The 13,684-nt window shown below is 40.1% G+C and overlaps 1 protein-coding gene across 1 annotated transcript; it reads right to left on the bottom strand.

Annotated features, from left to right (window-relative positions):
- Nucleotides 1-12,122: 12,122 nt before the first annotated feature.
- Nucleotides 12,123-13,091, bottom strand: LOC118922876 (olfactory receptor 1D2-like). The gene has a single exon (XM_036906102.1). The coding sequence runs from the start codon at nucleotides 13,062-13,064 to the stop codon at nucleotides 12,123-12,125; it is 942 nt and encodes a 313-aa protein (XP_036761997.1). The 5' UTR covers nucleotides 13,065-13,091.
- Between the last annotated feature and the right edge of the window lie 593 nt (nucleotides 13,092-13,684).

The following is a 13,684-nucleotide window of genomic DNA, read 5'->3' as shown; positions in this document are numbered from 1 at the left end:
ATAAAATTCTGTATAGGGGAGTCAATGCTCAATGCACAATCATTAATCCACCCCAAGCCTAATTTTCGTCAGTCTCCAATCTTCTGAGGCATAACAAACAAGTTCTTACATGTAGAACAAATTCTTACATAATGAATAAGTTACATAGTGAACAGTACAAGGGCCGTCATCACAGAAACTTTCAGTTTTGCTCATGCATTATGAACTCTAAACAGTCAGTTCAAATATGAATACTCATTTGGTTTTTATACTTGATTTATATGTGGATACCACATTTGTCTCTTTATTATTATTATTTTTAATAAAATGCTGAAGTGGTAGGTAGATACAAGATAAAGGTAGAAAACATAGTTTAGTGTTGTAAGAGAGCAAATGTAGATGATCAGGTGTGTGCCTGTAGAGTATGTGTTAATCCAAGCTAGACCAGGGCAATAAAACATCCACGTATGCAGAAGATTTCTCTCAGAACAGGGGGGGTGAGGTTCTAAGCCTCACCTCTGTTGATCCCCAATTTCTCACCTGATGGCCCCCCAGCGACTGTGCCTGTCTTAGGTTGTTCCTCCCTTGAGGAATCTTACCCGTCTCTGGCTAACCAGTCATCTTCCGGGGCCATACAGGGAAATGTGAAGTTGGTAAGTGAGAGGGAAGCCTTATTGTTTGAAAAGGTTAGCTTTTTACTTCTTTCCATATTTATGCCCTGTGGCTTCTATGCCCAGCATTTGTCTTGAGGTATCTTTACCACTTGGAAGAATTATGATACTCGGTAAATTTGATATGAGGCACGAATTCTATTTAAGGGTTGTAATTAGGAAGGAAGAAGAAAAGCTATAGAAGTAGCAGGCGGAAGAAAACATGGGAAGATTGATTATTTCTTTGACATATCTTCTTGTAGAGTAACTTCAGCATGTATAGGTTTTAAGCTACTACTTAAATTGCGCACACACATTAACATAATAGGAGTATAGTTACATAACCAAAGCATATCTGTAATTACCAGCCATCTCCAGTGAAACCAAGAAAACCAGTTAGGCACCTTAGGCATTTGTGAAAACTTATCTATGATATGGTGGATATTGTCCAACTGAACTTGAACAGTCTGAGAGAAATCAGACAAATTAAAACAACCCATTCCTGGGGACTGTTCACATGCCATATGTTCTTTTAACAGTAAATAGTCTGTAGTTGTAAGACTTTGGAGCGCTACAATTTGCACTTCTCCAAATTCTTGATTGAGTTCCAACAGTATAGATCCAGTCAAATTTGTTGTTTTACTGTATGCACAGGCCAGCTTAGATATCTCCTTCCTCATTCCCATGGCAAGTCCAGGAACCGGTGGGATGAGTGCATCTACAGCTGTAGCAGTGCGTGGATCTTTGTTGGGGTTTTTTGATGATCATCTTCTGGCATGAGTCTTCCAGAGAGTGCAGATGTTGGAAGTTCTTTTTCATATCGTATCTTAGTTCATTTTCGGGGTAGCCCAATTAGGCTTTGATCCTCTGTATAAACACAAGCAGACCCTTTGCCTACACTTTTATATGCCCTTTATACCATTGTGTAGAACTCGTTGGAGGTTACCACACAGGAACTGCCCTTTTTTTTTTTTTTGCTTTGTTTTTGGTATCACTATTCTACACTTATATGACGAATATTATGTTTACTAGGCTCTCTCCTATACCAGGTCTCCCCTATAAACCCCTTTACAGTCACTGTCCATCAGCATAGCAAAATGTTGTAGAATCACTACTTGCCTTCTCTGTGTTGTACAGCCCTCCCTTTTCTCCTACCCCCCCATGCATGTTAATCTTAATACCCCCCTACTTCTCCCCCCCTTATCCCTCCCTACCCACCCATCCTCCCCAGTCCCTTTCCCTTTGGTACCTGTTAGTCCATTCTTGAGTTCTGTGATTCTGCTGCTGTTTTGTTCCTTCAGTTTTTCCTTTGTTCTTATATTCCACAGATAAGTGAAATCATTTGGTATTTCTCTTTCTCCGCTTGGCTTGTTTCACTGAGCATAATACCTTCCAGCTCCATCCATGTTGCTGCAAATGATTGGATTTGCCCTTTTCTTATGGCTGAGTAGTATTCCATTGTGTATATGTACCACATCTTCTTTATCCATTCATCTATTGATGGACATTTAGGTTGCTTCCAATTCTTGGCTATTGTAAATAGTGCTGCAATAAACATAGGGGTGCATCTGTCTTTCTCAAACTTGATTGCTGCATTCTTAGGGTAAATTCCTAGGAGTGGAATTCCTGGGTCAAATGGTAAGTCTGTTTTGAGCATTTTGATGTACCTCCATACTGCTTTCCACAATGGTTGAACTAACTTACATTCCCACCAGCAGTGTAGGAGGGTTCCCCTTTCTCCACAGCCTCGCCAACATTTGTTGTTGTTTGTCTTTTGGATGGCAGCCATCCTTACTGGTGTGAGGTGATACCTCATTGTAGTTTTAATTTGCATTTCTCTGATAATTAGCGATGTGGAGCATCTTTTCATGTGTCTGTTGGCCATCTGTATTTCTGTTTTGGAGAACTGTCTGTTCAGTTCCTCTGCCCATTTTTTAATTGGGTTATTTGTTTTTTGTTTTTTGAGGCGTGTGAGCTCCTTATATATTCTGGACGTCAAGCCTTTATCGGATGTGTCATTTTCAAATATATTCTCCCATACTGTAGGGATCCTTCTTGTTCTATTGATGGTGTCTTTTGCTGTACAGAAGCTTTTCAGCTTAATATAGTCCCACTTACTCATTTTTGCTGTTGTTTTCCTTGCCCGGGGAGATATGTTCAAGAAGAGGTCACTCATGTTTATGTCTAAGAGGTTTTTGCCTATGTTTTCTTCCAAGAGTTTAATGGTTTCATGGCTTACATTCAGGTGTTTGATCCATTTTGAGTTTACTTTTGTATATGGGGTTAGACAATGGTCCAGTTTCATTCTCCTACATGTAGCTGTCCAGTTTTGACAGCACCACCTGTTGAAGAGACTGTCATTTCGCCATTGTATGTCCATGGCTCCTTTATCAAATATTAATTGACCATATATGTCTGGGTTAATGTCTGGATTCTCTAGTCTGTTCCATTGGTCTGTGGCTCTGCTCTTGTGCCAGTACCAAATTGTCTTGATTACTATAGCTTTATAGTAGAGCTTGAAGTTGGGGAGTGAGATCCCCCCTACTTTATTCTTCTTTCTCAGGATTGCTTTGGCTATTCGGGGTCTTTGGTGTTTCCATATGAATTTTTGAATTATTTGTTCCAGTTCATTGAAGAATGTTGCTGGTAGTTTCATAGGGATTGCATCAAATCTGTATATTGCTTTGGGCAGGATGGCCATTTTGACGATATTAATTCTTCCTAGCCACGAGCATGGGATGAGTTTCCATCTGTTAGTGTCCCCTTTAATTTCTCTTAAGAGTGACTTGTAGTTTTCAGAGTATAAGTCTTTCACTTCTTTGGTTAGGTTTATTCCTAGGTATTTTTTTTTTGATGCAATTGTGAATGGAGTTGTTTTCCTGATTTCTCTTTCTGTTGGTTCATTGTTAGTGTATAGGAAAGCCACAGATTTCTGTGTGTTGATTTTGTATCCTGCAACTTTGCTGTATTCCGATATCAGTTCTAGTAGTTTTGGGGTGGAGTCTTTAGGGTTTTTTTATGTACAGTATCATGTCATCTGCAAATAGTGACATTTTAACTTCTTCTTTACCAATCTGGATTCCTTGTATTTCTTTATTTTGTCTGATTGCCGTAGCTAGGACCTCCAGTACTATGTTAAATAACAGTGGAGAGAGTGGGCATCCCTGTCTAGTTCCCGATCTCAGAGGAAATGCTTTCAGCTTCTCACTGTTCAATATAATGTTGGCTGTGGGTTTATCATAGATGGCCTTTATTATGTTGAGGTACTTGCCCTCTATTCCCATTTTGCTGAGAGTTTTTAACATGAATGGATGTTGAACTTTGTCAAATGTTTTTTCAGCATCTATGGAGATGATCATGTGGTTTTTGTCTTTCTTTTTGTTGATGTGGTGGATGATGTTGATGGACTTTCGAATGTTGTACCATCCTTGCATCCCTGGGATGAATCCCACTTGGTCATTGTGTATGATCCTTTTGATGTATTTTTGAATTCGGTTTGCTAATATTTTGTTGAGTATTTTTGCATCTACGTTCATCAGGGATATTGGTCTGTAGTTTTCTTTTTTGGTGAGGTCTTTGCCTGCTTTTGGTATTAGGGTGATGTTAGCTTCATAGAATGAGTTTGGGAGTATCCCCTCCTCCTCTATTTTTTGGAAAACTTTAAGGAGAATGGGTATTATGTCTTCCCTGTATGTCTGATAAAATTCCGAGGTAAATTCATCTGGCCCGGGGGTTTTGTTCTTTGGTAGTTTTTTGATTACCGCTTCAATTTCGTTGCTGGTAATTGGTCTGTTTAGATTTTCTGTTTCTTCCTGGGTCAATCTTGGAAGGTTATATTTTTCTAGGAAGTTGTCCATTTCTCCTAGGTTTCCCAGCTTGTTAGCATATAGGTTTTCATAGTATTCTCCAATAATTCTTTGCATTTCCGTGGGGTCCGTCGTGATTTTTCCTTTCTCATTTCTGATACTGTTGATTTGTGTTGACTCTCTTTTCTTCTTAATAAGTCTGGCTAGAGGCTTATCTATTTTGTTTATTTTCTCGAAGAACCAGCTCTTGGTTTCATTGATTTTTGCTATTGTTTTATTCTTCTCAATTTTATTTATTTCTTCTCTGATCTTTATTATGTTCCTCCTTCTGCTGAACTTAGGCCTCATCTGTTCTTCTTTTTCCAATTTTGATAATTGTGACATTAGACCATTCATTTGGGATTGCTCTTCCTTTTTTAAATATGCTTGGATTGCTATATACTTTCCTCTTAAGACTGCTTTTGCTGTGTCCCACAGAAGTTGGGGCTTAGTGTTGTTGTTGTCATTTGTTTCCATATATTGCTGGATCTCCATTTTGATTTGGTCATTGATCCATTGATTATTTAGGAGCGTGTTGTTCAGCCTCCATGTGTTTGTGAGCCTCTTTGCTTTCTTTGTACAGTTTATTTCTAGTTTTATGCCTTTGTGGTCTGAAAAGTTGGTTGGTAGGATTTCAATCTTTTGGAATTTTCTGAGGCTCTTTTTGTGGCCTAGTATGTGGTCTATTCTGGAGAATGTTCCATGTGCATTTGAGAAGAATGTATATCCTGCTGCTTTTGAATGTAGAGTTCTATAGATGTCTATTAGGTCCATCTGCTCTACTGTGTTGTTCAGTGCTTCCGTGTCCTTACTTATTTTCTGCCCGGTGGATCTATCCTTTGGGGTGAGTGGTGTGTTGAAGTCTCCTAGAATGAATGCATTGCAGTCTATTTCCCCCTTTAGTTCTGTTAGTATTTGTTTCACATATGCTGGTGCTGCTGTGTTGGGTGCATATATATTTAGAATGGTTATATCCTCTTGTTGGACTGAGCCCTTTATCATTATGTAGCGTCCTTCTTTATCTCTTGTTACTTTCTTTGTTTCGAAGTCTATTTTGTCTGATATTAATACTGCAACCCCTGCTTTCTTCTCACTGTTGTTTGCTTGAAATATGTTTTTCCATCCCTTGACTTTTAGTCTGTACATGTCTTTGGGTTTGAGGTGAGTTTCTTGTAAGCAGCATATAGATGGGTCTTGCTTTTTTATCCATTCTGTTACTCTGTGTCTTTTGATTGGTGCATTCAACCCATTAACATTTAGGGTGACTATTGAAAGATATGTACTTATTGCCATTGCAGGCTTTAAATTCGTGGTTACCAAAGGTTCAAGGTTAGCCTCTTTAGTATCTTACTGCCTAACTTAGCTCGCTTATTGAGCTGTTATATACACTATCTGGAGATTCTTTTCTTCTCTCCCTTCTTGTTCCTCCTCCTCGATTCTTCATATGTTGGGTGTTTTGTGCTGTGCTCTTTCTAGGAGTGCTCCCATCTAGAGCAGTCCCTGTAAGATGTTCTGTAGAGGTGGTTTGTGGAAAGCAAATTCCCTCAGCTTTTGTTTGTCTGGGAATTGTTTAATCCCACCGTCATATTTGAATGATAGTCGTGCTGGATACAGTATCCTTGGTTCAAGGCCCTTCTGTTTCATTGTATTAAATATATCATGCCATTCTCTTCTGGCCTGTAGGGTTTCTGTTGAGAAATCTGACGTTAGCCTGATGGGTTTCCCTTTATAGGTGACCTTTTTCTCTCTAGCTGCCTTTAACACTCTTTCCTTGTCCTTGATCTTTGCCATTTTAATTATTATGTGTCTTGGTGTTGCCCTTCTTGGATCTTTTCTATTGGGGGTTCTGTGTATTTCCGTGGTCTGTTCGATTACTTCCTCCCCCAGTGTGGGGAAGTTTTCAGCAATTATTTCTTCTAAGATACTTTCCATCTCTTTTCCTCTCTCTTCTTCTTCTGGGACCCCTATAATATGGATATTGTTCCTTTTGGATTGGTCACACAGTTCTCTTAATATTGTTTCATTCCTGGAGATCCTTTTGTCTCTCTCTCTGTCAGCTTCTATGCGTTCCTGTTCTCTGGTTTCAATTCCATCAATGGCCTCTTGCATCCTATCCATTCTGCTTGTAAACCCTTCCAGAGTTTGTTTCATTTCTGGGATCTCCTTTCTGGCATCTGTGATCTCCTTCCGGACTTCATCCCATTTCTCTTGCGTATTTCTCTGCATCTCTGTCAGCATGTTTATGATTCTTATTTTGAATTCTTTTTCAGGGAGACTGGTTAGGTCTGTCTCCTTCTCTGGTGTTGTCTCTGTGATCTTTGTCTGCCTGTAGCTTTGTCTTTTCATGGTGATAGGAATAGTCTGCAGAACTGGGACGAGTGATGGCTGGAAGGACTTCCTTTCTTGTTGGTTTGTGGCCCTCCTCTCCTGGGAGAACAGCGACCTCTAGTGGCTTGTGCTGCGCAGCTGCGCGCAGACAGGGTTTCTGCTTCCTGCCTGGCTGCTATGGAGTTAATCTCTGCTGTTGCTGTGGGCGTGGCCTAGCTCGGGCAGCTACTCCAAAATGGTGGAGTCGAGTTGGAGCAGGAGCTGCTGGGAGGCTATTTATCTCCGTAAGGGGCCTCCCTGCTCCCTGCAGCCCAGGGGTTAGGGTGCCCAGAGATCCCGGATTCCCTACCTCTGGTTTAAGTGACCCGCCCTGCCCCTTTAAGACTTCCAAAAAGCACCCGCGAAAACAAAACAACGCCCACCAAAAAAAAAAAAAAAAAAAATTTTTTTTAATTAAAAAAAAAAAAAAGTTTTTAATTAAAAAAAAAGGTGGTCGTTCGTTTTTCTTTATTCTCCGGTGCCAGCCTCAGGCCTCTGCTCACCGGTCTTTCTGCCCTGTTTCCCTAGTATTGGGGTCCCTATCCCTTTAAGACTTCCAAAAAACGCTCGCCAAAACAAAATAGCTAAAAAGCAAATAAAAATGGTCGCGCGCTTTTCTTATGTCCTCTGTCGCCCAGCCTCCAGTGCCTGCTCACTGTTCTTGCTGCCCTGTTTTCCTAGTATTGAGCACCCTGCACTCTGGCCCGGATGGCTGGGGCTGGGTGTTCGGCAGTCCTGGGCTCCGTCTCCCTCCCGCTCTGCCTCCTCTTCTCCCGCCGGGAGCTGGGGGGAGGGGCGCTCGGCTCCCGCGGGGCCGGAGCTTGTATCTTACCCCCTTCGTGAGGCGCTGGGTTCTCTCAGGTGCGGATGTGGTCTGGATATTGTCCTGTGTCCTCTGGTCTTTATTCTAGGAAGGGTTGTCTTTGTTATATTTTCATAGATATATGTTGTTTTGGGAGGAGATTTCCGCTGCTCTACTCACGCCGCCATCTTCCGCCCCTCCCGAATTTTAGAACTATTTGTTCCAGTTCACCGAAGAATGCTGTTGTTATTTTGATAGGGATTGCATTGAATCTGTAGATTGCTTTAGGCAGGATAGCCATTTTGACAATATTAATTCTTCCTAGCCAAGAGCATGGGATGAGTTTCCATTTGTTACTGTCCTCTTTAATTTCTCTTAAGAGTGTCTTATAGTTTTCAGGGTATAGGTCTTTCACTTCCTTGGTTAGGTTTGTTCCTAGGTATTTTATTCTTTTTGATGCAATTGTGAATGGGATTGTTTTCCTGATTTCTCTTTCTGTTAGTTCATTGTTAGTGTTTAGGAAAGCCACAGATTTCTGTGTATCAATTTTGTATCGTACAACTTTGCTGAATTCCGTTATTCTAGTAGTTTTGGAGTGGAGTCTTTAGGGTATTTTATGTACAATATTATGTCATCTGCAAATACTGACAGTTTGACTTCTTCTTTATCAATCTGGATGCCTTTTATTTTTTTGTTTTGTCTGATTGCCGTGGCTAGGACCTCCAGTACTATGTTGAATAACAGTGGGGAGAGTGGGCATCCCTGTCTTGTTCCTGATCTTAGGTGGAAAGCTTTCAGCTTCTTGCTGTTAAGTATGATATTGGCTGTGGTTTTATCATATATGTCCTTTAGTTTGTTGAGGTACTTGCCCTCTATACCCATTTTGTTGAGAGTTTTTATCATGAATGGATGTTGAATTTTGTTGAATGCTTTTTCAGCATCTATGGAGATGATCATGTGGTTTTTGTCCTTCTTTTTGTTGATGTGGTGGATGATGTTGATGGATTTTCGAATGTTGTACCATCCTTGCATCCCTGGGATGAATCCCAATTGATCATGGTGTATGATCCTCTTGATGTACTTTTGAATTTGGCTTGCTAATATTTTGTTGAGTATTTTTGCATCTATGTTCATCAGGAATATTGGTCTGTGATTTTCTTTTTTTGTGGGTTCTTTGCCTGTTTTTGGTATTAGTGATTCTTTGAAATAGGAGTGGTATTCCATGAAGCAGGTAGTTCATCTCAAACTCAAAGTATCACTCAATTGCTTCCTCTCAAGACAACCATGTACTTTGGGATGCCGAAGTGCTTCATTATATACCGACCCATGTCATCTTGCAGAGTATTCAAAAGATATATTTAAAAGTTGAGATTGAATAAAGTAACTTTAATGCCTTATCAGAGACATTCTTTAGTTTATAATTTTATCTAACACTTTTTCTGTATCTATTAAGATGATCATATATTTCCTTTCAATCTGTCAATATAGCAAATAACATTTATGGATTAAAAAAATACCAAATTATCTTTACATACCTGTGATAATTCCAAAATAGTTGTTTAGTGTTATTATTATTTTTAAAATGCTCTGTTGGATTTAATTTACTAGTATTTTGTTTAGAATTCTGATATCTATATTCATAAATGTAGTGAGCCCTTCCAATTTTTTTCTTGAACTTTTTTACTGGCTTTGTTATCAGGTGATACTGATCTCATGGAATGAGTTGGGAAGTAGTGTTTTTTTCATTTTCTGGAAGAATTTGTAAAAAAAACGGGATGATCCAGAATTTGCTACAGCTTGCCTGTAAAGCCAATGGAATTGGGTATTTTCTTTGTCTTTAACCGTGGCTTCAATTCTCCTAATAGTTTATGGGACTTCCTATTTTTCCATTTATTTTTAAGTTAGCTCTGGCAAGTCATATCTCTCTGGGGACTCATCCATTTTTTTCAAAATGTCCAAAATTATTAGCATATAGATGCTGATAATACTCTCAACCATTCTAATCTCAATTTTATCCCTCTTTTTTCCATTGTAGTGTTCGTGTTTCTCTATTCTTCCCTTGATTAATTTCCCAGAAGTTTGTCCCATTCATTATTTTTTCAAAGACCTACTCTTTTTTTTTACATCTGAAAGCAATCTTATATTGTTTGTCAACTGTACTTTGATAAAAACGTTAAAAAATGAAGCAACATAAAAAAATAAAGAACCAAATTTTTTGGATCCTTTCTATCTTATTTTGTTAACTTCTACTCCTAATTTATTTATCTCTTTCCTTCCATAAATTCCTGAAGTTATTCCATTGTTCATTTGTTCCAGAATCCTAGGAGGACACTTAACTAAAGCAGGAAGCTTTCCTTCTTTCTAATATAATCACTTAAGACCAATTTTCCTTCAAAGTGTCATGCTTGCAATGTCTTACAAGTTTTGACATGCAATGTTTTTATTACCATTTAGTGCTAGATATTTTCAAATTTCCATTTTGATTTTTCTTCTCATCTCGAGTTAGCTAGCAGTTTGTCTTCCAATTCCAAAAGAGAATTTGGGTTTCTCTATTTGCCTTTCTGTCTTTAATATCCAGATCTGAGTTGTGATCAGAGATTATGTGAGGCCTTGAAATTTGTGGAGGCCTTCTTTTTCTCATGGCCCAGTATGTGATTAATTCCTTTAACTCCTGCAAATGTTCCACATGAGCCTGAGAAAAACATTCTTTTTCTAATTATTGCATGTAAACTCCGTATTGACCAAGCTGTTCCAGTCCTCCACATTGTCACCATTTCTCTGTCCACCTGACCCACCAAAAATCAAGGGAGGTCTTCCAAAATTTCCCTTCATGATGGTAATCCTATAAATTTTTCTCTGTAATTACACTGGTTTTACTTTATATATTTTGAGTTTTTTTTTAAGGAGCATACATACTTAAAGTTGCTTTAACTTAGTGACTTATGTAGGGGTAAGGCAGGTCAAGATTCTGGGGCCTGAAGTTATACGGTTTAGGGTCCTGTATCAGCAAAGTAACACAGATTACAAATTAGATGCGGACCTTACATCCAGGTCCCTGCCAGGGAGGGGTGAGGGAGCTTGAAGAGCATACACTGTGCTCCACAGAGTGTCAGGGCATATTTCAAATTTGTCCTGAGTGGTAACACTCTGCATCACTAATAATGTGTTTTTGCTTTGAAGTCTCTTTTATCTGGTGTTAACACAGCTATATTCAGCTTTCTTTTGATTGGGATTCTCCAAATGTGCCTGTTTCTATTCTGTTACTTTCAAGTTTTATGTGTTTTTACGTTTTCAGCATGTCCCTTTTAAATACATAGAACTGTATTTAACTTTTAAGTTGATCTGTTAAATATTGCCTTTTAATTTATGAATTAGGCCCATTTACTTGACTGTAATTTTGTCTACTTCCCTCAGTAGGCTGGGAGCTCCTTATTCACATTTGTAACCCAGTTTGAGGCTTCTAATGGACATTTGGTTGTTATCAATGAAATGAATAGATGAATGACTTGAATGAACATTAAATCAACTCTGTCAACATCTGGCTTAAGTGCTGGCTCTGATGATTCATCTGTAAAGGACTGCTTCCTCTTTCAAATCATCTCAACCTTCTTATCAGTTACTATTCACTTTCTTTTCATTGCTTTTCACAAGGCAGTTTGAGCCCCAATAGAGACTGGGTCTCACCTCCCCACCTTCCACTGCCTCCACCACCACTCCTGCTTATGAGTGTGTGTTGATATGTTCGAGAGTTTTGTGTAGAGAGAATAAGGTAGTTGCTGCATGAAGAAGAGAGGGCAGGTGAGGAGTCACAGAATAAGGGACAGGATGGACTTTCCAAAGAAGATGGCTCATTTCTTTCAAAGAAAAGGAATGCAGGAAAAAGGTGCAAGAGGCAGTAGTATTTTGAAGACCATCTGATTGAAACGAACCCAGGCAAAACAGAGGAATCTTTTCATTTCTGCATGGACCTCAGGGGCTATGTCCGTAAGGGCTGTGGGTCAGTCCTGAAGCAGACTGTTCCACCTGGAAGTGCATCAGGCAAGGGGTGGGCTCACCCAGGACACTGCAGTGGGAGTAGTACCAGGTATCTTTGATAAATGGCTTGCAGGCACCAGGCTCCTTAGAGAAGGCAGAGCTCAGGAACATGTGTGGATGTATGTTAAAGAAAACACAAATGACCTCTCTAGGCTATACCTGTGTTTATCTGGATGAAGCTGGGACTGTGGTCCTGTGGTCAGGCAAGTTGAAGGATTTGATCCTGCAAATTTCTAGTGTGAGTTGAGTTTGACCTCATAATTGTCAAGGCTGGTGAGGTCTGGTGGACATTGGGTTACACATACATGTCTTTTTTTTTTTACCACAAATAAACTCATTTTGAGCTAGAACTGTGTCCTAATCTCTCTTATATACCACACAGGGTAATACGTTGCAGATAGTGCAGGAAACTCCCAGTCTTCATTTCAATGCCCCAAATTTCCCTCATGTCAACCCCTGGAAATCTTTCCCTAAGAGAAGTCTTCCCAGAGCCCCTTGCATGTCCTTGTTCCTCAGGCTGTAGATGAAGGGGTTCATCATGGGGGTCACCACAGCATACATCACGGTGGCTACTGAGTCCTTCATGGAGTAGGTGTGGAGGGGCTGCAGATATACCATGGCAAGTGTCCCATAAAAGAGGGAAACCACAGCCAAATGGGAGGCACAGGTGGAGAAGGCTTTGTACTTGCTAGAAGCTGAGGGTATCCGGAGGATGGCTCTGACAATCCAGACGTAGGACATGATCATCAATCCTAAGGGGGTGAGGAAGATGAAGCAGCCTGTGGCGATGAGCACTGTGTGAATGATCTGGGTGCTGGAACATGCAATCCTCAGCAGCACATACATCTCGCAGAAGATGTAGTGGATCTTCCGGGACCCACAGAAGGTCACCCTGGTCATAAAGAGGGTGAGGAAGAGGCCATAGAGGGCAGAAATCACCCAACAGAAAGAGAGAAGCAAAATACAGAGCCCAGGGCTCATTAGTGTGACATAGTAGAGGGGGCGGCAGATGGCCACATAGCGGTCATATGCCATCGCGGCCAGGATGAGGTTGTCCAGGGCCACCAAGGAGACCAGGAAGTAGAGCTGTGTCAGACACCCTGCATAGGAGATGGCTTTGTTCTGGGACTGAAGGTTCACCAATGTCTTGGGGATTGTGTTGGTGACAAAGAAGAGGTCGGTGAGGGAGAGGTTGGCCAGGAAGAAGTACATGGGGGTGTGCAGGTGGGAGTCAGAGCCAATGGCCAGGATGATGAGGACATGTCCCACCACTGTGACCAGGTACATGGACAGGAACATCCAAAATAGTACCCGCTCCTCTTTAGGACTCTGTGAGATCCCTAGGAGAAGGAACTCAGTGAATTCACTCTGGTTGCCTCCAGGCATTTCCCCATCTGTCTGCAATATTAGCACCAGCAAACATTTCCTAAGTATAATCAATTGAGGAAGAACATTCAGATAAGCAAAATCAGCTGTTTCATCAGCATGAAAAATATCTTAGACTCAATTTTATAATTCTTTTTACATAAGCAATAAAGTAGTAACAGAGAAAAACATAACATGGTCAATCTTAATGCAGCTTAGTCATTCTAGCAACTGCTCATATGACATACTCAGTGTTATATATAAATAACGTCTGTTTTATTTTAAATCATGTCATCTTACAATACTCTAGAAGTGCTCAAAAGTAGTATATTTTGATATTACTTAGATTTAAAATGGTATTTACAACAGATATGAACTATAGGAATTGATATTGTACAATTGGCCAAAGGGGGGGGAGGAATACAAATATTTGAAGGGAGAGGAGACAGAAAAAAAGATGGCAGTGTAGGAAAGCAAGGCAAAAACCTTCCCAAATCACATAGAACACAAAAATACAGCATATACAGCTAGGTCTGAAATCAACCTGAAGACTGCAGAGCTGACCACCTACATCTGAGGAAGAAGAGAAGACCCTATAGAAAAGGATAAAGTGACAAAGCCATGATCAGGTTGGACCCAAG

The sequence above is a fragment of the Manis pentadactyla genome, chromosome 4 (genome assembly GCF_030020395.1).
Source record: "Manis pentadactyla isolate mManPen7 chromosome 4, mManPen7.hap1, whole genome shotgun sequence".
Lineage (NCBI taxonomy): Eukaryota > Metazoa > Chordata > Mammalia > Pholidota > Manidae > Manis > Manis pentadactyla.
Note: the sequence above shows the minus strand (reverse complement) of the source record. Positions and strands in the feature narration are given on the sequence as shown.